We start from the raw sequence: 27372 nt of genomic DNA on the forward strand, positions 1-27372 counted from the left end.
AATAGCTATAAAGAGGTAGACAATCATCTTTAGAGATAGGACACCGTCCTCAAGTTTTATATAATGACCCGAATGACAAGCTTATTATTAATAACATCATAAAATAACAATAAACGAGGAACTGAAAACTAACAAAGTAATTCTGCAGGTAAAATTAAACGTTTGACCTGAGCAAGAATGTCCACGTTATGGTGATACAGCTTAAAGCTTTAGGGCGACCTTCGGAGATTTTCTATATAAGGAGATACATGTACATCTATAAACGGTGACTTCATTATCATACAGTCATCATGAGTCAAGAGCACAAGACAATTCGCTGTCAACCTGCTTATAACGATCGAACCCGAACCTCTACATCCAGGCATTAACTTTAATTTTTGGAAACATTGTAGACTTCTTCTACATATCATTACATACGACATGCCCATAGATCACACTTTTATTATTATTTTGCTGTCGACAAACTCCTCAAATTACTTAACATTTTTTTAAAATATACTAAGGAAATACCGTATTCTTATGTAAGAAGATATTTCAATGGGTTTTCACGGATCTCCATATAGTTTGCGAGCAATTAAAATACTCTTAATTTGTATAATTCAAAATCAAGTAGCTCCCTTACTGAGTAATCGTGTTGAATAAATACTATTCAGATGTTGACATCTAAACTATGTACGAATTAATTCAGTGACCGGAAAAGGGAATTATATGTCAAAACATCTATAGAATTAAAATCTAACCAACAGACTTTCATCTTGTTTTGAGATTTCAATCCTTAAAAATTTATGTTTTTTGAGTGCTTAAATTGAAATGGAATGTCTTGATTTTCAATTTTTTACTTCGCCCAATTAACGTTTCTTTGACAAAAATCTGAAGAAATTGATCTGATAAAAGTTATACTATGAGGAAGAAATCTTGTAGGTGTGCTCGAGCACATAAATATTAAATAGGGTAAATATTATATTTATAGACTACCATCAAATTATTGTATTTAAGAAACAACATTTTTAAGAAATGAAAATTCTCATAATTCTATTATCTTTCCTGATCGGTACACAAGATGTTCGTAAAATTTTGATTTCTAAAAGAAAATGAACTTTCTATGGTAAATATTCATTTCAAAGTTGTTTTTATTATTTCTGTTGGATTAAATTTAAGTTCAGATCTTTTATCATCTTACAGATTCTGATTATTATCGGAAGAGGTGCAGAATTTGATCAGATTTTTTGGTACAAAGTTTAATTTCTCTTGGGAATTTCGTCACACAGTCGGTAGAGGGTTCCTTTGATTTTCTATCCTTTAAAATGGCGTACCCTTTGTGACTCTGATTTAAGAGGTCGATAACTTCGGTACATTTCCGTCCTGCGGTGCACTTTGAAAATAACAACAAATTTATTTTGGGGGGAGCAGCACTCCATCAATGAGGCTAAGTTACGTCATATATTAACTCGTTATTAACTGACCCTTGTCTGACACGTAGTGCCAGAGAAAAAAAAATGGTAGACACTCTAACTTACTGAACTCCAAGTCTGAGACTTGCCTCCGAAATTAGAATTGGTAACACTTTTTATAGCTGCTTAATTTAATTCTTCAGAATTTTTTCTTCCAATAAAATTAAGTACAACGAAAATTAACTATCCCCACCTTTTCTCTTTTTTAGCTTGTTTTTGAATTAAAATAAAATACTATACACAAGAATGAAAAATGCATAAAGCATAACGTGTATGGAATTACATAGTTTTAGGAAACCTGTTTATTGGACAGAAGTTAATTTATTAACGTGCGTTTCACCTAATAACCAATCAACGCACTCATTTCAGGTCAAACAATTAACATTCTATCGGTATGTTCATACTTCGCACGTTCATTCACAAAAAAGAAGTGTTATGGCCCATTTGTTAAGCAATGGTATAAATAAAACGATGTTATGAGTAAGCGGACCAGTAGCTAGCCTGAAGTACTACCGTGCTATTACCCCTCCATTATTTAACTACATGCGGTGTAGGCGACTGACTCAGCACTGTACACCCTAGGGCCATCGTCCAAAAGCAGAAAAACAGCCGGATATCTATTGGACATCTCAGTCGTTATTTTTATCCGTAAAGAAAAATTTGAAAAGACTATATAGCGTTCTTTTATTTTTAAACAAAAAATTATCTGTTGTGTCTGCTCAAATTACCAGTATATACCTGTCGTCTGGTTTGTGACAGCTAAATGGCGGACATTGGTGAACCCTGCAGACGATGTGTTTCTATTCGCAAAAGGCCGATATTTGTGGCAATAATTGGAATTTTGTACTTGACTTTTTTGGTGGGGTTGACCACTGCTACCCAGGAAGTCCAGCAGCTCTCAGAGGGCGCAGTAAGTATAACGTCCATTATTAAGTATCTGCTTTCTGTTTAGAAATACCTTGATATTACAGATTTAAAAATATTATCTGCTAAATCACCTGTTAGATCAACTAATAACACACCTACCCGTTATTTTTTTACACAGGTGTATTTACAATCTTTAATAAACTGCGTTCGAGTCATATCCAAACTGCAATGTTCTCGTTTTTGAAAATTTTTTATGTTGAAGAAATGATATTTTCAAACTGAAGGTGTAAGCATTTTATCAAGTTTCCGGTAATTTAACTCTTTTCAACTTGCAATTAGTGTTGATTGATCGCTGCCTCTGCCAGAGTAACATACTTTGAATTCGCTTCTATCAAGTTCAATTAAGTTTCAACAACTGATATACTAAAAGAAATAGCGAACTTTGAGAAATGATAAATTAACACAAGTGTGATGCAACAATTTCTGTGTTCCTGCAGCTAAGATTAAATTATAGCGTCCAAGTTACTGCCATACTGAACATACAAAAGTCCAGTGAAGTCTTCACTTTTACTCAGATGCCTGAATGAGTAATTACAGTATGGCATCGGCTGCACTCTTTTGACAGACTGCCTATACAAACTCTTTGTATCGATCTCCGAGAGAGTCCAAACTATGAATTTTTCATTGTTCAGAAGCCGATAATCGGGATATCCGAGGAGGAAAAAGTTGACGCACAGGAAGATCATTTTTCAAAACAATAAAAGAAATTGGTTCAGACGTGTGCATCTTCAAATGTATGAAAAAATATAAAATACTGACGAAATTTGTTTGACATTTCTACCCGTATTTAAATGCAGCAATCTTCATTTTTTTTCAGAACTATTTAATGAAGTATGGGTATATATCTGCTGACGACGAGCGCTCTGGGTCGCTCCGATCCCCCGACTCCATCAAACAAGCAGTGCGACAGTTCCAGAGGTTTGCAGGACTTCCTATCACGGGTAAGAGCACGTGTAATTTACTATCACGGGTAAGAGCACGTGTAATTTAGTGCATTTTATTAAGAAAAGCACCCCACCCAGCCTTTAACTCAAGTAACATCTCTATCAATTAAGGAAAGAATTGTTGACCGTGGTATAGGATTAGGGGAAGCCCCCTTTCTGAGTCAATGTACTAAGATTATACAAACAAGGCTGTGTTAAAAACTTGCTGCAATTCAAGTTATATGATATTTTCATGTAAATAACGGTTGCAATTATGGCAACAAATTGTCCTACTAAGCCAAATATGCAGGAGTAAACAACCAATGCAGACCAAAAACTTTATAACGTTCACTACCTTCCCACGCATTTGACATGCATTTTGTTTCCTCATATATATATATTTTTTTTTAGAAAAACAATTTGGCGCGAAATTTCATGGTTCTGTAGGGAAAACCCAGCGCCAATTACTGTCAGTAGTGGGTGATGAAGCTCTGGCATCCTGTTTAGAAACACGTATCCGTGCGGTCAGGTTTCTAGACACGCTTCCCATATCTATTTTATGAGCTCTCAATTTACCAACATCATGAATCACTCTCCAAGACGAAAAAAAAGTGTCAAAACAAAAAAAACTTTAAATGAACATGTGTAGTGCAAAGGACGTCACTTACTAAATTTACTCTAAGATCGTCTGTACCAATGATGCGCGCAATTTTGCACTTCGTGACCATGGCCTAGCATTTAGAAATTAACTCATGTCTTGCTAATAACCCGTTTCAATTACCAATTCATGTTAAAGCAATGTCAACTCATCTGGAAAAGGATTCTAACAAGAGGCCCTTGGGTCACATTGCTCACTTGAGTCAAACCTCTCTCTCTCTCTCTCTCTCTCTCTCTCTCTCTCTCTCTGACCAATAGGTGTGATGAGACCCCTCTGACCTCCAACCAAATCCAAGGTCATACGCTATACATACTGACTACTAGTATTCCATGCATGCATTAAGTTGAAACGTAGTTTTCTTCAGAAAGCTTATATCGACAGGGGACATACGACAGGCAAACTGACGAACAGAAAAACTTGTATGAGGAGTTAGCTCAGGTGAGCTAAAAGAAATTTCGACTCCGATTACTTTTCAATTAACCATATGTATTGAATCACATTCTCAATATTTAAAAGGAAACACTTAATTATTCCAGCCGATGGCGTGTGATATGGGGGTTAGAAATATAAATTTGAGAGGTTTAGGGGGTCACAACTATAAATTTCAAAAATACAATAGGGAAAATTTAGAAATATAAATCAAAATCTTGGCTATTGCCCCCTAGTCCACTTCTTTAAAACGCTTCCGCTTTCTCTATATAAGAAACTTTTTTTGTTCATATCTCCAAAATGGATCAAATGGTATTCTTTTTTTATAGGGATCCTGGACAAGGCAACAGTTGACATGATGGGTAAGCCTCGTTGTGGTGTCAAGGACAATGTCGGAAATGCAAACAAAGCGCGCAGGCGCCGCTATGCTTTACATGGAAGTAAATGGTCAGAGAAAGATCTCACGTTCCGGATTTCTAAATACAGTGACAAAATGTCAAAAGAGGAAGTGGATAAAGAACTTCAACGCGCATTTGACGTAAGTTTTTTTGGACCTATTTTGATGTAATTTAAGATGACATATGTAAAAAAAAAAAAAAAAAAAAAAAGCAGCCAGTTTCATCGCAGTACAATTACTGTACAATTTTGACTTAAATAAAAACAATGAAAGGAACCAATTTTATCTTTAGGAATGGGGCAAAGTCACGCCCTTGACATTTACCAAGGTAACAGGGAAAGCTGACATTGATGTAAGATTTGAAAAAAGATGGCATGGAGACAATAACCCTTTTGATGGAAGGGGTCAAACTTTGGCGCATGCGTATTTCCCGCGGTATGGTGGTGACGCCCACTTTGATGATGATGAGAGGTGGACAATTAATATTCGTAGTGGTAAGTTCTTTTATTTAAATATATCAACCTTTTAGCCATTGAATGATACTAATTCTACTTTTTAAAAAAAATGTTTACTTTCGTCTCTGTTTGAGAAACATAAAACCAAAAAATAAATTCAAACTAAATCGAATTTACCTACCATTTTAAGATTTACCATGCATCTATTTTAAATTTTAGAGCTGACAAGTTGCATTAAATGACACATAAAAAAAATCAAAGTATTGCCTTCTTATAATAAAAAGAAATAGATATTTGGCAAAAACTCATAATAAATATTTTCTTGGTGAAAGTCCTTTAAACTACAGTTTCATATGCATGTATTTACTGAAACTAGTCAGACCATTTCCCTATTGGGGATTTTTCCTTCTTTTTTTAGGTGTGAATTTCTTTCAAGTAGCTGTTCATGAAATCGGCCACTCGTTAGGCCTGGCTCACTCCGATGACTACAGGGCTTTAATGGCCCCCTTCTATAAGGGCTACACACAGGAATTCCGCCTGGACAGTGATGACGTGGAGGCAATACAGACCCTGTATGGTCAGTACCACAGCAGTTATCTAAAAATAGACATCTATTTACTCCGCCCTTTTCACTAAACTGTCAAATACTGTAAAATCACTTATTTTCATGGGGTCAAATTTTTGTGGTTTGATGAAAAAAGGGGATTTGATTTTGTGGTTAAAGCAGGAACATTATGAAGCACTATGCAATTTTCACATTCCGTGGGGGATATGAATTCATTCCACAAAAACAACGAAAATTAACCCCCACGAAAATTTATGATTTTACTATAATATTTATATATTTGAGGTGAAAGTAAAATGGTGTTGAAAGCTTCTTCGTGTTGCTGTATAGCTTTCCGGAGTCTCCGGTGAAAAAAAATTCAACATCAGCAGATGTCGTGTTGAAGTCTTGCGTGCCAACTGTTATCGCACAACTATCTACTTTCCTACTCGCATTTTGTCATGCTATTTTACCTTAATGGCGACCCTGACACAATGCGGATAACAATACAATTCCTGATTATTTTTAACCTTTATCTCAAACAGGAACACCTGCATCAAGACGAAAACCCAAACCTAAGCCCACTAAACAGGTCATTGTACCAAAACCAACTAAGGCAACGGTGACGAAAATCCCGGAGATCTGTAGGGACCCATCTATTGACGCTATTACCCGGACGAAAGACGGCAATACATACGTATTCAAAGGTACAACGGAATTTCCAAGGCATTTAAGATGTGGAAACTTCACATTTTTACTTAATAGTATTTTTTTTAATAAACAAATCATTTGGGGATCAAAATTTGACAATTACTTTCACTTATAGCGAATAATCAAATAAAAACTATGTAGGCTAGGGAATCTTAAAGTATGGGTAGATGGGGATCTTAAAGGAAAAAAAAAACAATTTTACGTATTGCTGTAGGGAATTACCACTACAGACTGAATGGTGCCGGTATAGATAAGGGTTATCCACGACCCATATCCTGGGACTGGAAGGGCGTGGACGGACCAGTTGATGCCGTACTTACCTGGGAAAATGGATTTACCTACATATTCAAGGTAAAACTATCACTTTTGATTCTATAATAATTTATATTTTATAATTCTATAATAATTTCAAGATTGAAAATCGTAAATTGCACTTTTGATTTGTACTATTTGTATGGATTTTGATTTTTGTTTCTACTATCTTAACAGGGTACTAAATACTGGAAATTCTTCAATAGAAGACGCATTTATGGACCAAATAAGATAAAAGACGGTTTTAGAGGTGTCCCCGATAACGTGGAAGCAGCTATGGTTTGGGGAGGGAACGGCAAAACGTATTTTTTCAAAGGTATATACATGATTTTTAAATATTGACATCGTGTATTTGATGTTTGTTTCGGTCCGACATTGGCCTCCTGGATAAAAATGAAAATTCCATAACTTTATTGCACATGTACAGAAATCTTTCATGGGATACTGATGCAAAAGAAGTTACTGTGTGTTCTCAGACTGATAGCGTGAAATTCCGTGCATATTGTAAAGCAATTCTCTGAGCATTTTTACACAGATAGTAAATGTGTTTCACAGATCATTCTACCTAAACTCCATGTTTTTTGGTTTGATTAGAATTATTTTTTTACTCGTTTATCTGCAGAGTATTTTATCACTGCAATGACCTTGAACAAGGTCATCTGAATTGAAAATCAAAAAATGCCTCAATTAATTTTAATTTCCCGTGTAAAGGAGGTCAATACTGGCGTTATTCTGGTCGGAAGGTTGACTTCGGATACCCCAGACCAACAACCCACTGGAGAGGACTTCCCAAAAAAGTCACAGCGGCATTCAGATGGAAAAATGGAAGGACCTACTTCTTTAGCGACAGAAAATATTATCGCTTCAATGATCAACTGTTTATGGTATGTTGTCATAGATAAATTGATGCGTATTTGGTGGAGGTTATTTTGAGCAGTATAATATTGTCACGTCTGACCGGTGACTGAGAAATTTACGTCAAAGATCCAATAATAAGTGGTCAAGCATCATTAGGTCACGTGGTCTTGTGGTTGATACCGAAAAGCGCATATGGGAGCGACATCCAATCATTTTCTTGCATAAGACAAAGCACTCACATTACGGTGGTTATTTTTTTTTTTAATTTCACTTCAGTGCGCATCTTATGTTTCTTTTTATTGTCTTTATAACAATTTTCAACTGCCAATGAGTACATTACTTATTATTAGTCATGTATTCATTGGTAATTGAATATTGTTCACCAGTGAAAAAACAGTATTAAAACGACATCTTTCAATATATTTTTTCCATATAAACATCCATATTTATACGTTATATGTTTATAACATATAAATATGCTATACATGTTAAATAACATTTTCCATGTTATTAAACATTGTATCAATGGGGAAAAATGAATTTTAAAACTTTAAATTTTTGTTTGCAGACGGATACGTCTTATCCAAGAGAAGTAGCAACATGGTGGCTGGGCTGTCCAGACCAAGGTACTAACGCAAACATCAAAGATCCGTACGTCAGACTAGAGACCAATCGTCCGGACGAACAATGGATCATTATAGACGACACAAATGTCAGTCCTCCCCAGCCACAAACCAATCAGTCAGGCCGTCTGTTTGATCCCCTATCCCCAGTCTATTCCATTATCTTGTGTTTTGTACTCTTCCATTTAAATCGGTGGCGATTTCCTTGATGAAGAGCACAGAATAGTGGGGCTTTTTTACGAGCTGAAAAACGTAACGTGAGACTCCGTAAAAGACAAAGGGAACGAAAGTTGCTCTGCTCTGAGAGATGGGTTCGTCCGGGCTGGGAGACGACTGAGGAGTGAGACTGTTACATTCCCTTGGAACTTTTCCTCGGAAAAGTCTACAGGCATCTTTTTCCGTCCGTGCCACGCTGTGATATACCATTGTACAGTGCTGAAAACTGGCACTTTTATTAACGTTATTTATGATATGTAAATGAAGTGCTATTCCAGACTGTGCAATTAAACATACACAATCTATGATAATTAAAGGTTATAAACTTCGTTAATAATTCACTGATTAATTTATCATTCCATGATAATGAATCCAATGGAAAGAATTATAACAAATATACTGTAAGAGACATGAATGTTTTGCAATTGATGAATGTGTATTGTTTTGCTGTTGCATGTACTTCTGTAACGTGAATATATGTAATGTATGTTTGTAAAAATTAGTACTTGAATTTTATTCTTTGCATCATAATCATAAATGTGATCTAGTCAGCCACGAGAATTGAAGCATGATTTTCAATTTCTATATACTATTACTGCAGTGACCTCTTACAGTTAAGTACCGCTTTTCGCAATATATCAACATCTTCGCTCTGTTGGTTATTTATTTAAATACAAGTTGAGAATTTCCTGCCTGGTAAAAATCGGCTGTTAATCAAGGATTCAGTTCACTTTGCTTTGTATTTATAATTTATATCAATATTCTTTTATATATGTATATATTGATGTTCACGTTAAGAAAATTTTGCATAGGAAAATCTTTTTTATACATGAATATAATAAATTCTTGAACAAATGAATTTCACTTCTTTTATTATTTCATCTCCTGCCTGTTTTGAGTTTAAGAAATATACATTTACATTTATATATTAGAAGTACATAGTGATTAGACAAGTTTTAAGAACACATGTTCACTCCTCTCTCGTTAACCTTCTTATCATACATCGAAAGTTGAACCAATTAACAAAGTCTGATATGGCGGATCTGTATACCTAGTTTTTTTTTTAACAGGCTATTATTGGGCTCTTTTTTGAGAAGAGAAATGTTTAAACACATAATGGCTGTATGTTCAGTAAGGGAAATCAATCGTAAAGTTATTGCGATTTACTTCTTTCGAGAAGTGGAAGAGTTGTATTTCGCTAAAGCGCACCTCATACACAGATTAAAAACAATTTTATACATTTATAAAATGTATAAAATACATTGTTACACTCATAAAAAGAAAAGTGCAAACACAATAAAAACTGAACTTAAATAATACCAATAGTTTCTTTGTTCTATATTATAAACCTCTCTCTGCAGAAAATACCAGTCGTTTCGTTGTTCATTTTCTTAATTACAGAGGCCCTCACTGAAGAAAATTTGAACTACTTTGTCTCCATTTGCAGTGTAAGTGTATGATTTTGATTAACATCGAGTCTAAGGTTAGAAAGTTGTATAATCTGGAATCGGTAAAATTAGTAAAATTAGTAAAATCAGTAAAATCAGTTAAATTCAGATCAGACTGTTGAATAAGTGAAGGAACAACACTGGGAGTTCATGACTGTAAGAGAAATGAAACAAAGGATGACTTACGCTGAAGTGTGATTTAACCTCTTGACCTGGAGTTAGAGGTCCTCCATCAACGCTGACGTTTTTGGGATGTCTGTTAAGTCCGTAGATATCAATTGTTTCGAACTTAAGCTGTCCCGCTGGGACGGTTCCATTATTTATAACCATTATATCGATTCTTTCGCCCTTCAAAATGATTAAGTACACAGATTTTCTTTATATTATTTTAAAAGTTAAGACAAATTGCAAGATTTTTTTAATTATATACACTACTCACCATGATAAATCGAAACTGAAGTTCTAAATAATTTTTACTCTTAATTGAATCTGAAAAAAGTCATACAAAATAAGATCCTGTTTATTTTCAATAACAGAAAGAAATCATAAAAATAAAGTAGGAAATAAGAAGGAAATAAGAAAGGAGAATAAATACCTGAACGCTCTCCGTCATCTATAAATAGACTTCCGTTAGCATTGCCTTCTTCATCAGGCACAATCAGAAGACCCATGGGATTCAATCGACTACAAACAAAAAACATTATTTAATAATTGATGTCTTTACGACAAATAATGGAATTGAGGTAAAGACAAACCTTGTTTTAGTTGTATTTCCTGGATCTTGCACAGGAACAACAATTCCTCCACGAAGATGGAGGTTCAAGGTTAATAGAGGGGCGTCCAAGGTCATGTCGCGCCCTGTTCCAGACCCCGGAATTTCGGTACCCTGGAAATGTTGAATTTTATCTCAAAACAATCTTTCGAATATCAAACTTATGATCATAAATAAAAAGGGACACGTATTTTATACCAATACATGGATTTCTAAAATTACCTTATAGTAGTCGAACCAACGTCCTTTGGGAAAATAAACATCCACCTTTCTTACATTCTGTAAAAATATATTGTCCAATTGTTCTAAGTCATTCAACGGGAATTTTAAAAAAATAATTAGAATTCTTTTTAGATTATTTATCAATTACAAATATGGTAAACTTAATATAATTTCCTCACATCCTCCAAAACTGGTGAAATTAAAACTGAAGATCCTAATAAAAACTGTCTATCTATTGCCCACGTCCGGTTATCTGAGGGAAATCTGAAAGATCAAGATTTCATTTGACAAATTCTACATTTTCTGTTGTGTCCTGAAAAGGATACAAATCTTGAATTAAATTTTAATTATGCTCTTTATAAGAAGATTCTGTTATCTGTACTCACTCAAACATGACCGGCCTAACAACCGTTTTTCCCAGGGTATGAGCGTCCTTAAACAACGTGTACATGTAAGGCAAAAGCTTGTATCGTAAGCGGAGGTGACGACGTACGTTGGAAATAAACGCTTGATCCCAGGCCGCCGGATCTTGTGACTAAGATGGAAATAAAAAATTTATTAGTTTTAATTAAAACTACTGATACACTACTGAAAGACGGAGTCAAATACGAGAAATTAAATTTCTTATTACCTCTGGTCAAGTTCATCAAAATCAATATTTTAAAATAAAATTTAAAATAATGAACCTTTTCGTTAATTGCATTGTGGTTCCTGGAGAATGGATAGAAAGCTCCTAATTGATGCCATCTTATACACATTTCATACTGAGCTTGGCCACCAAATCCACAAATATCAGCCCCTATCTAAAAAAATAAATATATAATAACTGTTATGTTTCGATCATAATTTTAATGACGTAAAATACTGGACAAGGGGAATATTAAACATTTATACCATAGGGAATCCAAAGATGCTGAATTCCAAAAGACCTGTAAATAAATATACATCAGAGATACAATTTTTTAAAAGAAATTTCATATCAATGTATTCCACATCAAACCAATCATTGTGTATTTGTGAGGTACTAATACAAACGTGTACGAAATTCATATTGTAAATGTATATTTTCTTAAAACACCATTCTTAGCCATGAATGGAAGTAAACTTATTCAACAATGCATAAAACCCCTGTCACACCAGGACTGCGTCCTCACGGCGATCGTACGGCGTCCATAAGAAATGCAAAACGCCGAGGTGAGCGCAGTAGAGTCTCCTACAGCGCCGTGACAACGCGGCAAGATCTCCACTGAACGCGGTAAGGTCGCCTAGGGTCTCCTAGAACGTCAGGGGACGGCGTGCACTTTGGTCATGCGCAAAGTACGCGCCGTGTGAGTGCGGTCTGATAAGAACGCAGTAGAAACGTAGTATGATCGCCGTAGCAGCGCAGTGAGATCTCCAACAACGCAGTGGGAGCTCTGTACGCACATGATCGCAGCATAAACACAGTGATAGTAGACTGCGCTTCCACGGAGACCTTGCGGTGTCCTTGGAGATGTCCCTTCGTTTAAGAACACATTGTAAACGTATTGCGAACGTAGCCAGCGCAGTGAGAACGCCGTGAACGCGAGGTGACAACTCCTAACACGCCGTGAAAACTCCGCGGAAGCGAAGTCAATTGCCAAGAGATCTTCATGGGAACGCAGTAGCACGCCGCGAGAACGCCTTAGAAACGCGTCGGTCGCCGTTGGGACGCCGTGACATCTTCACATCGTAAAAATTTTACAGAAATTTGTGCTATTTCCCTGCGATTCCACGGCGATTTTAAAAATTCAACAACGCCGTATTAACTTCGTGGGGACGCAGCTTGGTGTGAAAGGGCCTTAAGATATCAATGATTGGTCATGTGTTATAGTATAAATTTTAAAAAGATTATATACCAACGATAGACCAATGCATGTCCACCCATTGACTGCGATTATCGCCCAGCCATTTGGCGGCGTGTTTAGAAGTCCCAGAAAAAGTGGAACGTGACAAAACAAACGGTCTCTTTCTGGGTCTTAACTCCTGCAATGCCCTTCAATCATAAAAGTTGAGATATACTTGTAATTTCATACAGTGAGGTAGGGAAGGTTAAAAGTAAAAAGTTAATACAAGTAAAGGTATATATATATTATATACTTGTTGGTGACCATGCTCTCGCTATGCCCGTATAAATTATGTACGTTGTAATGTCTTCCCCAGTGCTGCATGGCGTCCATACAGATGGTCTTATAATACAGGCTGCCGTTATCTTTTTCTCCTTCCAATATTGCTTGAAACAAAAAAGCCATAGCTGTTTAAATTCAGAACTCTTTCTAATTTCGTAATGGGCATGGTGATAAAGTATATTCCATTTTTTAAAATTTCTTTTATTCTTTGAAAAAGTTATATGCTGAAAATTTTACCTGGTAGCAGTAAAAACAACTTGTCATGTAATTTTTTTGTATTTCAACGCCACCCGGTAATTTCAAAATGTACATGATTATTGCAGGGTCTATTTTTTTAAACCCATACCACCAGCTTATTTCAGTTAAAATCTTTTCAACATTATTGTACATTTGTTGTAAACTCAGTATCTCCAGATTATGGTATTTAATGAACATTAATTCTTCTCTTAAATTCTCGAGGATATTTGATATTTGTCAGCGAACTTACGCATCACGTAGGGCGGGTTGTTCCACTGATTTCTTTGGCAACCTTGTTTAGAGCCCGGGACAAAGTTAGCAGGCTCATTCATGTCCTATCCAGCCAGAAAAAGTAAAATAAAATTTCTTTTCCTTGAAATAAAGTCAGAGATTGCCATTATGAAAACGTTTTTTAGGTCTAGAGGAAATATCTCTCTTTTAATGAGACTTTCAATAAAAGATTAAAAAAAAATCTAAACGTTTTATCAAAAGTTCTATGTGAAATCAACTCACGATCCAAAGTCCATCCACTTCTATAGATTCATTTTTTATAAAGTAATTAATCCACGTCTGCCAGAACTCTGTAGTTTTATTGACATTTGTGAAGTCTGGAAAGACGGTAAGTCCTGGCCAAACCTGCAGTAACAAAATTTAATAAAATACAACCAATGGTATTTTCTCAAAACAAACTACAGGAGACATGATAAAAAATGCTTTCCCTGTAGTACTGTCAGTTAGTAAACTTTTTACCTGGCCTTGGAGTTCTGTTCCATTCATTTTTACATAGATGTCTTTATTCTGTCCATCTTTATACATATTGTATCCTTTACTGTTATTTCGAGCCTCCTTGAAGATCGTTTGATTGGCTCCCACACCCGGGTCCTTCGACAGAAACAAAGATAAAAAACATAGGTAATCAGAGATTACAGAGCTCACTTCAACGGATAATGTCTTTAAGTAAGGCAAAGTCCCACACTAAACTAATAATCTAGTAGTGTGCATCCCTAGATGCAACATTTATGCAATTTTAGTATGATAGGGCTTGCAGTTATTTGGGAATGGACTTATCTAAAAACTTTAAACTAGTCACTCATCCAGAAAATGTGAGTCAAATCCAGCATCTGAAGCAAGTTTGAGAGTGTTCATCCCTTGATGCATCATCCATGCAAGTTTGGTTCAGATAGGCCCTACAGTTTGTTGGGTTTTTTCTTTGAAAAATGGACCTGCTCCAAAAACTTTAACCTGGTCACGAATCTGGAAAATAAAGGTCAGATCCAGCATCCACAGCAAGTCCAGAAGTGTGCATCCTAAGATATATCAACTATGAAACTATGGTCAATATAGTGCTTATAGTTACTTTAGAATGAATCTGCTCCAAAAACTTTAACTTGGTCACTCTTCTGGAAAATGTACGTCAAATTTAGCATCCGAAGCAAGTTCAGTATATGCATCCTTAGATGTTCATCGATGCAAGTTTGATCCAGGTAGGGCAATGAGTAACTTTAGAATGAACCTGCTCCAAAAACTTTAACCTGGTCACTTATCTGGAAAATGTAGGTCAGATATAGCATTCGAAGCAAGTCCAATAGTGTGCATCCTTAGATGTATCATCCATGCAAGTTTGGTCAACATAGATCTTATAGTTACTTGGAAATGAGACCTGCTCCAAAACCTTTAACCTGCTCCAAAAAACTTTGACCTGCTCCAGAATCATTAACCTGGTCTTTAGCTTTATGTTCTTTACATGTTTATATTCTTTACCTTAAATTACAGCATCTGAAACATTCATCGATAATGAAACGTACAAGAAGCATCTTCCTTGTATCTCTGATTAATATAAGGCATAGAAGTACTTAAAAAGAAATCTGTTCCAAAAATTTTAACCTTGGACGTCGAAACCGATGCCGAGGGTATTAAAATGAAATATTGGTATTTACTGAATAACATTTAAAAACAATACATCTGAATTTGTTTCAATTTGTTTAATTTTATTTTCAGTTACATTACCACAATCACGACCAGTCTTTGACCACTGCTATGGAGCTCATTTACAAAGTCTGGGAAACCTTCAAAAGTGACTTTGTCGTATGTGAAGTCAAATTTCTTGTACATGTAATCAATATCGGCCCATTGGGTGTCCTGTGGTAAGAAAAGAAAGACAAGTTTTTTTTTTTCTACGTGTGTACACTCATAATTATGATGAGTTTCTCTCACCCGCTACTTTATTCCCCATATTTTATACATTTCATTCGAAAAAAAAAAAAAGTATAATTTGGTGTACAATGTACGCGTTAAATCGAAGTTAAAAATAAAAAAAGTTTTGAATTTCTTTTCTTTTTTTTGAAGAAATGAATTAAGATTTGTAATATTGTAACCGAGTATAAATCTCTACCATTGGAATTCCGGCAGCCACATTCCTATCACGAACTTTTTTCATCTCCGTCAAGTTTCCGTATCCCCATCTACAGAGATGAAACCCTAACGCCCAGTATGGAGGCATGGCCGGAAGTCCGACAGTCTACAAAACAATTACAGAGATGAAACTCTAACGCCCAGTAAGGAGGCGTGGTCGAGAAGTTTTGACTTCATTTGGCGAAATTTGCAGTTTGCCAAAAACAAAATTATCTGGTATCACTTCTCGAAAATTTCTTAGCTGATTACACATGCAAAGAAAAGTGCTGCTGTCAGCTGATAAGTCATATAAATGTGACCTTAAATTTACTCTGTTAACTGATGCAACTTCTGTTTAAAATGTTGTCAATTTTACCTGTACATATTGTTGGACTGCCTCCCCCGGTGTCGGTCCTAGGAACACAAAGAAGTCAAGGATTCCGCCGATTACGCGGTATGTTACCGCTGGAAAGGGGTCAGGTTGTACTTGGATATCTGTATGAAACAAACAAAACAGTTATACTTCTTTTCATTTCTGTTAATAAACTGTGCTTTTCCTTTGGAATCTGAGTTCATGGTAATTTTAAGGATATGTTTTACCCATTCCATTGCTGTTTCTCAGAAACAACATGTTGGCATTTCCATCGTGTTCTAGGTTCATATACACTGGGTGGGATCCATACAAATTCCAGCGCTAAAAATAAACACTAATCAATTAATATCAGAACCATAATATCTAACAATCAAAAATAGTTACATAGCAAGGTTTGAACGACAAGTCGAAAATTTTTCTGAAGTTGGATAATTGAATTTGGTTAATGAGTTAGGGTAGTTTATTCCCAAGATGTGTCAAGATAACAGTAGTCATGATCAAAGGATTAATTAAACAATGCAGATTCAGGGCAGACTACGTGCGGGCCCCTTAAAACATCAGCGTTAGGATCGGGTGCAAAGTAAGAGTAAGATTACCCTGCCTACCCATCACACTAGTCATGGGTCGGATAAACATAGAATTCGGTCATTATGTGAATAATGGCCTAACAATTGTTTATAAAAACGTTACAATGACGCGCATTGAAGTGGTAAATTTTTTTCGTTTGAATGGAACGTTTGGGTCTTTCTTCTCAAACGTCGATTGTTACATAATGACACGCCCATTTCTTTAGAATTGATAAAACAATATTTGTCGCAATGTTTTAAGATATCCTACTCTCTGAGACTAGCAACGCGAGTTATGCTGAAATGGAGATTTAGTGAAGATGAGAGACAGAGCGAGACACTTCCCGCTTCTTTTAAACTCAAGCATTGCAACGAATATGTCCATTATTATATGTTTATGTGTCACAGGTGGTGAAAAACCAAGTCTCAACCGGGACTCGAACCCAGGGCCTCTGGCGTACCGTGCCTGCGCTCTAACCACTGAGCTATTGAGACCCAATATATTGACTGACTTTCAGGCACCTGTGAACCCGGTGACATATTCCCCCTCTTTGTAGAAATTCGTCCTCGAATTCTAGAAGTTAAGGAAATGCTCAAGGCATGTTCCTAGGGAATAGTGGGTATTTGTACGTTGGGCGCCAAATGTCACAAATGGTGAGAAATCAAGTCTCAACCGATAATCGAACCCAGTTGCTAAATACTTCGGTACTAGCTTGAAAATACGGATAAATATTTAATTGCTGTGATAAAATTTCGAAATTTATTTCAAAATTAAGGATTATCTCCCTCATGCATAGCTCTGATCCTTCGACGTATTTGGCTCCACTCTTTGAATAGCCTGTGAGGAAACGGATTATCAGTATAGATCAAAAAAGTTTGTGACGTCAAGAAATGAGATGAATGCTTCACTGTTGCGGATCTCATGAAAGCAGAGTTACGTGGTAAAAAAAATGAAAACAATGACAAATTAACTTTTACTACTAGAACAATTACCAGTTATTATTGGTAAACTAATTTTCAAATGGTATAGAAACGATTTAATGAGGGTATCGCAAGAGACTGTGTGTGAAATGCTTTGAGAAACTCGTGACATTGTGTTTTTTTGAAGTCCTTTTAAGTGTGGTAACAAAACAAGTTGAATTTAGAATCAAGTAATATGATTTCAATTTAATTACATGGAATGAAATTTCACACACCAATTAAATAAATATTTTTACATATGATGTCGAATTTCTTGAATATAATGTAACGAAGACTGTTTTTGTCTGCGAACATTTCTAACAGCCCACCTATACCGGTATCTACCGATACTGATTAAATTTGCTTGCCTCTTTTATGTAGCAATATACCCCTATCACCTTCATATGGAGTTTATCTCTCCCAGTTAATTCGATACGCAAGAACATGCTCTACGTAAAAACAATTTCTAAAACGAGGCAAGCTACAGACAAACACGTTGATGAAACAAGGATGTCATCAATTTCGTTTGAAGTCAACATTTCGCAAGTTATATGGTCGATACAATACAAGGTGTAGTACAAGCTATTATTAAGTCGAATGCTGACTGACGTTTTTCAAAGTAATTGTCCCGCAATTTACACACTGAATTGTCTAGGGATTTTTCAGTTTGCTCTGCTCACGATTTGTATTGTTTCAATTAACTTCTGAGCTTGATTACTGTTCGTTATTTCCACATTGCATCATGAAAAAAAAATTTAGTCTCGTTTTTTTGAAATGTTACTTGACAGGATGTAATCATTTCTATAGGTTCTTAATAAATTACAATAACTGTGGTGAGTGGTGAGTATGGTCATTTTTGTGTAACAAAGGTTAATTTTGCTGATTTAATATCATAAAGAATATACAAGTAAGGATATGTTCTTCAACATAGTTGCATTGCTAGGCTATTCTTTGAAAAGATATCAACCATTTCTTTCAGAGAATTTCTCATATGAAACCAAACCAAGGCTTACGTCAGTAGGTGATGTGTCACGTGTGAACATCGGCCATGTCTTCCAGTTCATGTCGTGTTTGAATTGTTGGTGATTGTGTTCACCAAATCCATACAGATTTTCTGAGGGTAAACGGTTTGTGAGTTGGAGGAACTGTTCAGAAAATGTTAAACCTGGGACAGAAGAATTAAACCTACAAAAGATATTAGATTTTGTTTTATTAATTGCCAGAATTGACAAAATGAATCGAATGATGTACATTTGATGCTTAAATATGTTTATAAATACAGATTACAATGATAAATTATATTATAGTATTATAATACTTAGTATGTTGTAAAAGTACAAATGAATAAAAAATTCGTCTTAATGGTAAGTTATATACCGGTAAACAATATTATTTTTCACATTAATTACAGTTTGTCAATTATTAAAACTGCTAACACTAAAGGTAAATTTTACAGTTTCAGAAAAAATATAAATATCAAGAAAGAGTTACACGACAGCTCCAGAGGAGATCCGAGTGACGACAATACCAAAAATGGGCTTCTGTTGAATGGTGACGTTATACAGTCTCTGTCCTGATTGGTGCGCGGTGTCCAATGGTAAGGCTTCTGGTGGTATTTCATAAGGCTTTGGTGTCACATTTGGCATAAACTGAAATGTCAAAACATTTTTTAACATTATGAAATAAGTGAGATCCCTAAATAAAAAAAAACAAGATGTAGTATTTGTCTTTTCTTCTTAAATGGAACGTTGTCTATTTTTATATTCAGAAAATAAAAAATATATTTTTTAAAACAGGATGATGCCTGATATTTTGGTTCACATTTTTTGTTTTCTAGTGTTGTAAACTGAAAAATACCTACACCGTAATTTTAAAGCATGGGCTCTTCGATTGAAATATGTAACAGTTTTATTTTTTCTGGTCAGCCTTTTATCTATCGAATATTCTGTCTTTAAAAGTGTTCATCTATTTTGTAAATTTGGACTACTGACTGTCTTTGAAAATGTATTTCAGAGTATTTTCAACTCGGACAGATGCTCCATTTCCCCAGTACTTTTGCTTCGAATCAATATCATGATGTTTTAGAATAAGAAAAAAAATTTATTACAATTAACAAATAAAATCAGGAAGAATATAAGAAAATATTGGATTTTTTGCGGATGCATTTTTTTCTTTAATTTTTCATTTCAAAAAGTGATTTAAAGGGAAGTGATTTTTGCCTGGAACAAGATTATAGAAAGAATTGCCTACCTTTATCCTGAGTACCCTAGGGTTATACATATCAACAGTTACATTAATCAGCTTGTGAATGTCTGTGTTGAATATCGTTTTATTCAGTGTTTGTCGAATCGAAAATTTAATTTTCTGGTCAGTAGTTTGAATATCCCCCTCAACAGTATAGGTGTGCTGTTTTGGATATATGCATCTAGGAGCTCGTTTGTTCTTTGGTGTTTGCCATAAGCACCTAAAACGATTTATTTATATTCAAAAATATGCTTCTTGTTGTTAAAAATATTTATTAATAAAAATTTGACACCGACAAATGAAAATTATTCAATGAAACTAAAAATTATAAAATATAATATGTTATGATATACTTTTTTTCTATCATATAATATTTAAAATCAATGATGCCAGGTATAATATGTTTTATCCTTTGACAGATAATATCCGGATTTTTTAAGACCTTTTAGATATCAGTGTTCATTTATGTATTTATCTTTAAAGTGTTAAGAGAGCATCTTGTATAAATATTATAGATAAAATCTTCCTTAAGGTCCCTCGCTTGTATATCTATAAATGATAATAATACACGATGTTTTGTATAAGATCTTTCATGCCATATAACAACATACAATCAATCATGCCATATCAGGGACAGGTATGAGTAGGTATCGAAAACATCATCCATACCAAATCTCATTTTAATCAGTGTGTTAAAATTCGTTACAATAGTTCTTTTTACATGCAGAAGCCTACAGATCAATGTCTACCACTGTCAAACTACCCCGATATTTATCTTTTCTTTTTTACTTGTCGATTTATAAATGGTAAAGAAATTGACATCAATAAAAAAAGGAAACTTATTTTCATCAGAAAAAATATAATAAAATTGAATTGAAAATGTAACTGCATTGACTGATTGATTGCATACTGTTTTACGTCCCGTTCGAGAATTTTTCACTCATAGAGAGACGTCACTATATACCGGTGAAGGACTTCAAATTTAGACCTTTACACGGCACTCAAGGCAGTGAGGGATCTTTATCGAGCCAACGCCAACAGTGACACGGGGCCTCGGTTTTTAAAGTCTCATTCGAAGGACCCGCAACTTTCACTTCAAAGTGCCGAGCGCTGGCGAAGGAACAGTTGCTACCTATTTTTTATCGACTTAGGTCAGTCGCGGCCATGATTCGGACACACGTTACCCTCCGATCACGTAACTGCATTGAAATGCAGTCTGAATGAATTCAATTCCTAAAGGTTACATTAATCATACAAATGTATATGAGTTTTGAATGGAAAGAACAATCTAATAATTACCAAAATACAATGTAAACATCCTGTCCAGAATGTTTATTTCAATGTAATATTTTTTTCTGAACGTACCCGGTCTGTTTACACTCTGCTTCAGTTCCTCTTCTACCAGTACAGTCCACAATGACGTCATCCTGTACGTATAACTTCTGTGGTTTTACAATGAAATCTGATTTGTGGTACTGATACTGCGGCTTTGATTGGCTGATCGCTATTGGTGTTGCTATGGCAACCACCAGAACCACAATAACAAACACCAAAGCTAACACCCTCTTCCATCTTTTCCCAGATTTTTCTTCGTCTGTACTCATAACGGTTGATTCTCCCCGGATACACTGTGTACTGTATTTTTCTCTGATGATGTTGAGTCACGTTATCTGTCCCAGTTGTAGATGGTGCAACGTCTTCATGATAACAAGATGAGAGATGTACAAAAAAAGTACACGATAACAGTATAAGCTACTGCATTCATCCAGTGACACTTATAATACTAAGCAAACAATTATAAACTCCACTTCCCAATTCGGAACATATTTTCAAACTCACCATGATAAAAATAAGTCACAATCACAAACAGGTTATTAATACATTTATTGAGCATAAATCCACTTTCACATCTAGACTACTTGATAAATAAAATGGAATACACGGTGCAGTGAGAAGTATATGCACCTAAATACTTAACTGGAGTGGATGTACATTGGAAAAGTCTTCAGCTTCCGGAGGTGATTTGGATTTGGATTACGAAAAACTCAAATAAATATTATTAACGAGAAAAACTCAAGCAGATATCATTAACGAGAAAATTCAAGCAGATATCATTAACGATAAAACTCAAGCAGATATCATTAACGATAAAACTCGAGCAAATATCAGTAACTATGAAACTCAAGCAAATATCGTTAACGAGAAAACTCAAGAAAATATCATTAACAAGAAAACTCAAGCAGATATCATTAACTTGAAGATGTCATTAAAGAGAAAACTCAAGCAGATATCATTAATAAGAAAACTCAAACGAGATATCAATAAGAATGAGAATCAGATTAGAACAATATCCCAAATTTGGAGATGGGCGAACATAGCGTGCAGAAAGCCTATAGCTTCAGAAATATAAAAATCATGTTCAGTTTGTGAATTTAATATTTAAAGTTTTCATTATTGAAATTTATGAAATTGTGATAAACAAAACTTTTCTGAGGAAAATTTTCTCGGAAAAATTTATTCTTTCATTAAAAAAATTAATGTGGTATTCGTGGGGTTCGAACCTTAGCAATAAAAATCCTGAGTATGATTTTCTTTCGAGACTAGCACGCTAACCACTACGCTACACAAGTCCTGACGAACAGTGGCATTTAAATCATGTTTGTGATATGACCCTTGACTTAATGGACTTCAAGTATTTCTCGAAAAGATGCGAATGTTATGTCATAAAAGTATATTTTTAAGGTATAGTGGGTCATTGCTCCATATTTTTGGTAACCAAAAAATGTATATTTTTATGCAAACTTTGAGAATTAACTTTCAAAAAGGTGGAGCGAAGACCCACTCATATCGAAAAATAGTGTTATAGTATGCGAAAATGACTCTTTTTGCCCGCTTTAGTGTGTGTCTTATATTTCACAGGCAAATAATTTCAATCTTTGAGGGATTTTTGCAAATTGTAGAGATTTTACATAAAGTATATTTTAATGTTAGACGAACTATCAAGGAAAATTTTGATATAATTGAAATTTAATTTTTCATCTTCATGTTTGTCACACTATAGGCTTATTGCTCGTCATGTTCACCCATCTCCTTCACTAATATCCCACATACAATAAAATATGATTTACAAGTATTCAATATTTTCCTTTTTCTGTCAAATCTTCAAAGTTTAATGGCCTGGCAGTTTTAAACAAACACTTAGGTACCAAAGAATGAGGCAAACAAAGAATTTATTATTTTTTGATATCCTGATATTTCTTACTGTGTCAAACTATCAAGACATTGTGTGTACAAACGACTAAAACTATCAAAATACTTATGTCTTTACATTACAACTGCTCTGTGATATGTGTATATGGATAAAATTAATCTTTGAGTAGTCTTGGGGTAACATAGAGACCTACTAATACAGATTCTAAAAATATATTCTTGATTATATAGGGACTTTAATGATATACATAAAAATAAAATTACATGATAATAAAAAAAAGAATTCTAATATCATTACAGTACTAAATTATGTTCCATCTTAGGGTGTGATTTCTCGTCACATCCAAGTTGATATCAACAATTTGTACGATCTGAAAAATAAAATGATGACATGCATTAATTCAAGATTGATTTTGGCTTTTGTTCAGAATTACTCAGAATTTTAAAATTATAAATCAGCGACTGTATTTTGAGGTACAATGTACTCTCATCATTTGGGACATTGTTTTTCTCCATTTCGAAATACATCTCACATTATATGAAAATAATTTTCATATATTTAGTTTAAAAGAAAAGCTTAATTTACTCACTGGTGTTAAATAAATATCATCTTACACAATACCAATACGAGTATAAACTATAAATTTAATTTGATATTTTTCTATGCAGACGCTCCCAAATTTAAATTAAAGCGGCACTATTTGATAATTAATGTATTATCAATATTTTATAAATATTTCAGATTGAAACATAAAAGATTTTATGCAATTTCGAACCTAAATTTCTCTCACATAAATAGCTCACTGTTTGTACAGTATGATGACTTACATTATTCTTCATTCTTATATGACTCGCTCCTTTTCGTTCCTCATTAACGTACAAGAAGGAAGGAAAACTCTCGAGACCCGAGATCTCTATTACTGTAAAATTCAAATTTCCTGGCGGTGTGTATCCTTCATGGATGACTACTATATCTAGTTGTGTTCCCTAAATAATTCAAATAAAAAAAAATTTAATTTGTCTCCTTGATAATTTCATTTCCATATTCATAGAAACAATTGTATCTTACATACCTTATTTAGAGAAAATTTGAGCTCCAAATAATTTCCACTGGTTATGGAATCTAATGAATAAGACACTGACATTTTTATAAAGTCTTCCAATTCAATTTAACGGTTTATAAAACACTTTTCATGGACAATCACAGAGTTAAGGAGACTTAAATTAACCATGTTTACTTAGCAATATAATTAATATTTCCTTACTTATACTTTCACCGTCGTCCATAAATACAGTACCAGTCGCACTATAGCTATTGTCCAAAGAACACCAGAGACTCAAAGGATTCAGACGACTAAATGGAAACATATGTAATTATTTATTATCGGGATTGTGGAGCAAAAAATAGCCTGTAGCAACAAAAATGATAGATACATTTATCCTTAAAGGAGTCTTTGATAAGAAGAAGATTCAATTTTTTCTCTCTGATACAGTTAAGTGTAGTATACATGTACCTGTAGTAGGTAGAATTACTCGGATCTTGCAGAGGAATGATGGATCCACCCCTGGCGTGGAAATTCATCAGATGAAGAGGTGCATCAAGTGAGTGATGTTGTCCATTCCAGGAGTTGATTTCTTGTCCCTGAAAATGGACATTTCCTACACGTAAGACAATTTTGTACCTGTTATCACAGGACTTGTTTAGACAATTCAGATTTTTTTTTCAATATTTGCGATTGCGATTTTTTTTAATGCCTTTTATTATAAATTTGTATTTCTAAAATTTCTAAAATCTTGTTACTCCCGTATAGGTGTGCCATCTTGCTTTTGGAAAATATCCATCTACTTTTGTCTGATTCTACAAGTAGAAATAAAAGTATAGACTTTTAAGTCATATTTACTAATCATTTATAACATACAATATACGAAAAAAGATTTTCAGATAGCTGCTAACAAATCTTTATAATTATAGTTTGATTGAAAAGAGTGAAGATAACTAACGAATAGTGTTCAAAAAATACATTTGAGTATGCTACAAACAAAATTCGAAGTCAAGCAAACGTCATTTTTTGTTCTTTCTTTTCTAAAAGGTAGCACACTTTTGAAAGATTCACTTGAAATATTCAGAATCATTTCCTTGGAATGAAAAAAAAATTGTAAAAAAAAAAAATATATATATATAGATTTTTAATGATTTTTATGAGTGTAAATACTTACTTCTTTCAAAGCTGGTGATACAAGAATAGCATGTCCGAACATGAATTGTTGATCAATAGACCATGTATTTGGATCATCAGGGAACCTACATATTACATTATTCATTTGATTTGAAATACTTTTTTTCATTTAACGTATACAATTGTTTGGTTGATTTTTAGCCAACATCTTAACAATTTATTATATAAATGGATAAGCGCCTACTCAAACATCAGGGATCGTAGTACCATTTTGCCCTCAGTGTGGGCCTCTTTGAATAATGTGTACATATATGGTAAAAATTTGTATCGTAGCAACAGGTGATGACGGACAATACCAATGAAATCTGCGTCCCAGGCAGCTGGGTCTTGGTCCTAAAATATTCAATTTCCGTTCATCGCAAGCAATTTCATTTCAAAGGCCATAATCTGGTCAATTACCATTTGACATTTGCGCAAAATGCAAATTGTTAGTAGTTTGATCATTTCCATATTTAGTTTTTTTTGGTCAAACCTCTACAAAGTTTTTATTTGTTGGGCTGAAAATGCCGTTATGACTTCTGGCAAATGGGTAGAAGGTTCCAAGCTGATACCATCTTAGACAAAGGTCACGTTTATCAGCTCCGAAAAATCCACAAATATCAGCACCTACCTGTCCAGGGATATAAAGGTTAATGCTTAAGAAATAAAGTTCAGAAAAACTTATTTCAGTTATACAACTAACTTAACTCTAGAACTGTATAGCGAATAAAAATTTTATTTTCAGATACCCGTTCATTCTACAGTTTCTTTTTATTTTTGCAATTTTTTCTACATCTTAAAAAAAAGTGTGGGATTAAACCTTGGAAATATGTCTTAACTGCAAAACATTTATATACCTAAGTATAACTTTTTATCCCTATGGTGAGCCCACCCTGACCATGAATTTGTATCTTTATTTTACTGTAACTTTTGCTATTCTTAATTTTTTTCCTTTGTGTATATATTTCTGTTCAAAAATTTGACCTCAATATTTTCGCCCCATATTTTTCTGGCGTTTCTTCAAGCTTAGGTGGGATTTCCTATTAAAATAACTTCAAGAATCGAAAAATAATAAAATAAATACTAATGTATTATACATACCATAGGAAATCCAAATATTTGATATTCCAGCATCCCTGTGTAAAATTTAAAAAAAAAGGTATATAAGAGTCCAAAACAATAAACAAGATGAATATTCATTGAGGAACTGGATTCAAACTTTATAACCCTTACCTACAATGGAGTCGTGCATGTGTTTCCATTGGCTGTCATTGTCACCTAACCAGGTAGATGCGTAGTGAGATGTTCCCGCAAAGGATGACCGTGTCACTATTAAGGGTCTCTGATTTGGTCGTAACTGCGTAAGTGCCCTTAAAACCACAACTTTTTGATTTATTCTTACAAAACTGCCAAATTTCAAACGCATACAGAGGTAAATGTACTTTTATAAAAAAAAAAAAATTCATGTAAATTACATGCTTAACCATGCCATAAGAATTGTACCTATATGTTACCATACTCTCACTGTGACCATACATGCTGTGCACGTCATAATGTCGACCCCAGTGTTGTTTAGCGTCCATACACAACGTCTTGTAATACAAATTACCGCCAGCTTTCTCTCCGTCTTTAATCTCTGAAAATTACACTCAGCTTTTAAATTCCTCGCAAATCATAAGCCATTAATAAAATCAGAACATATGAAATTAAGTTATGTCATATCATAGTGACTTATTTTGAACACTTGTATCCATAAAGGTATTTCTATTGGACGTACTGGGAATAAATGGAGGGCTGTTCCATTCATTTTTCTCACACCCACTCTCGGAACCAGGAATAAAGCTTGCTGGCTCGTCCATATCCTACATCGTATGATGAAAAAAAAATATATATATAATATCCTCTTATATTATTTTAATTTCATTTAATGTTTACGATGAAAAAAAATCTTACGATCCATAGACCATCTGCATTAATGGATTCGTTCTTTATGAAGAAATCTATCCAACGAGCCCAGAACTGTGTAGTTTTATTGACGTTTGTAAAGTCTGGAAACACTGCCTGTCCTGGCCATACCTTGAA

At 34.4% G+C, this 27372-nt stretch overlaps 2 protein-coding genes across 2 annotated transcripts in view; one reads left to right on the forward strand and one right to left on the reverse strand.

The window, feature by feature from the left end:
• The first annotated feature begins 1976 nt into the window (after positions 1 to 1976).
• On the forward strand, positions 1977 to 9363 carry LOC133193469 (matrix metalloproteinase-24-like). Its single transcript, XM_061329432.1, has 10 exons — positions 1977 to 2361; positions 3196 to 3319; positions 4718 to 4926; positions 5078 to 5279; positions 5659 to 5817; positions 6330 to 6491; positions 6710 to 6846; positions 6985 to 7123; positions 7519 to 7691; positions 8234 to 9363. The coding sequence occupies exons 1-10, from the start codon at positions 2215 to 2217 to the stop codon at positions 8495 to 8497; spliced, it is 1716 nt and encodes a 571-aa protein (XP_061185416.1). The 5' UTR covers positions 1977 to 2214; the 3' UTR covers positions 8498 to 9363.
• A 567-nt stretch (positions 9364 to 9930) lies between these two features.
• The window catches only part of LOC133198125 (sucrase-isomaltase, intestinal-like), a 42256-nt gene continuing 24814 nt past the window's right edge, over positions 9931 to 27372 (reverse strand). The window contains exons 32-69 of the mRNA XM_061334271.1: positions 27244 to 27366; positions 27068 to 27152; positions 26794 to 26926; positions 26524 to 26660; positions 26392 to 26426; positions 25784 to 25921; positions 25496 to 25644; positions 25292 to 25376; positions 24876 to 24932; positions 24589 to 24716; positions 24340 to 24428; positions 24148 to 24197; positions 23903 to 24061; positions 23378 to 23445; positions 23127 to 23135; positions 21230 to 21511; positions 19871 to 20084; positions 19112 to 19269; positions 18634 to 18805; positions 16322 to 16415; positions 16098 to 16216; positions 15723 to 15848; positions 15338 to 15469; positions 14081 to 14212; positions 13844 to 13966; positions 13581 to 13665; positions 13065 to 13197; positions 12824 to 12960; positions 11841 to 11875; positions 11633 to 11749; positions 11333 to 11481; positions 11126 to 11210; positions 10947 to 11003; positions 10708 to 10838; positions 10548 to 10636; positions 10392 to 10441; positions 10139 to 10300; positions 9931 to 10005 (exon numbers count right to left, since the gene is read on the reverse strand). Of these exons, the coding sequence (XP_061190255.1) occupies positions 9931 to 10005; positions 10139 to 10300; positions 10392 to 10441; positions 10548 to 10636; positions 10708 to 10838; positions 10947 to 11003; positions 11126 to 11210; positions 11333 to 11481; positions 11633 to 11749; positions 11841 to 11875; positions 12824 to 12960; positions 13065 to 13197; positions 13581 to 13665; positions 13844 to 13966; positions 14081 to 14212; positions 15338 to 15469; positions 15723 to 15848; positions 16098 to 16216; positions 16322 to 16415; positions 18634 to 18805; positions 19112 to 19269; positions 19871 to 20084; positions 21230 to 21511; positions 23127 to 23135; positions 23378 to 23445; positions 23903 to 24061; positions 24148 to 24197; positions 24340 to 24428; positions 24589 to 24716; positions 24876 to 24932; positions 25292 to 25376; positions 25496 to 25644; positions 25784 to 25921; positions 26392 to 26426; positions 26524 to 26660; positions 26794 to 26926; positions 27068 to 27152; positions 27244 to 27366 (4302 nt within the window). The remainder of the gene's footprint in view (positions 10006 to 10138; positions 10301 to 10391; positions 10442 to 10547; positions 10637 to 10707; positions 10839 to 10946; positions 11004 to 11125; positions 11211 to 11332; positions 11482 to 11632; positions 11750 to 11840; positions 11876 to 12823; positions 12961 to 13064; positions 13198 to 13580; positions 13666 to 13843; positions 13967 to 14080; positions 14213 to 15337; positions 15470 to 15722; positions 15849 to 16097; positions 16217 to 16321; positions 16416 to 18633; positions 18806 to 19111; positions 19270 to 19870; positions 20085 to 21229; positions 21512 to 23126; positions 23136 to 23377; positions 23446 to 23902; positions 24062 to 24147; positions 24198 to 24339; positions 24429 to 24588; positions 24717 to 24875; positions 24933 to 25291; positions 25377 to 25495; positions 25645 to 25783; positions 25922 to 26391; positions 26427 to 26523; positions 26661 to 26793; positions 26927 to 27067; positions 27153 to 27243; positions 27367 to 27372) is intronic.

The sequence above is a fragment of the Saccostrea echinata genome, unplaced genomic scaffold, assembly GCF_033153115.1.
Source record: "Saccostrea echinata isolate AGI-Se365-2 ecotype Australia unplaced genomic scaffold, CSIRO_AGI_Sech_v1 ptg000001l, whole genome shotgun sequence".
In the NCBI taxonomy this organism is placed as follows: domain Eukaryota; kingdom Metazoa; phylum Mollusca; class Bivalvia; order Ostreida; family Ostreidae; genus Saccostrea; species Saccostrea echinata.

Excerpts from the sequence above, each read along its gene's own strand:
- LOC133193469 (XM_061329432.1), top strand. The coding sequence starts at position 2,215 with ATGGCGGACATTGGTGAACCCTGCAGACGATGTGTTTCTATTCGCAAA. Across the intron at positions 3,320-4,717 it reads TGCAGGACTTCCTATCACGG|GGATCCTGGACAAGGCAACA; the intron begins GTAAGAGCACGT and ends CTTTTTTTATAG. Across the intron at positions 6,847-6,984 it reads GATTTACCTACATATTCAAG|GGTACTAAATACTGGAAATT; the intron begins GTAAAACTATCA and ends CTATCTTAACAG.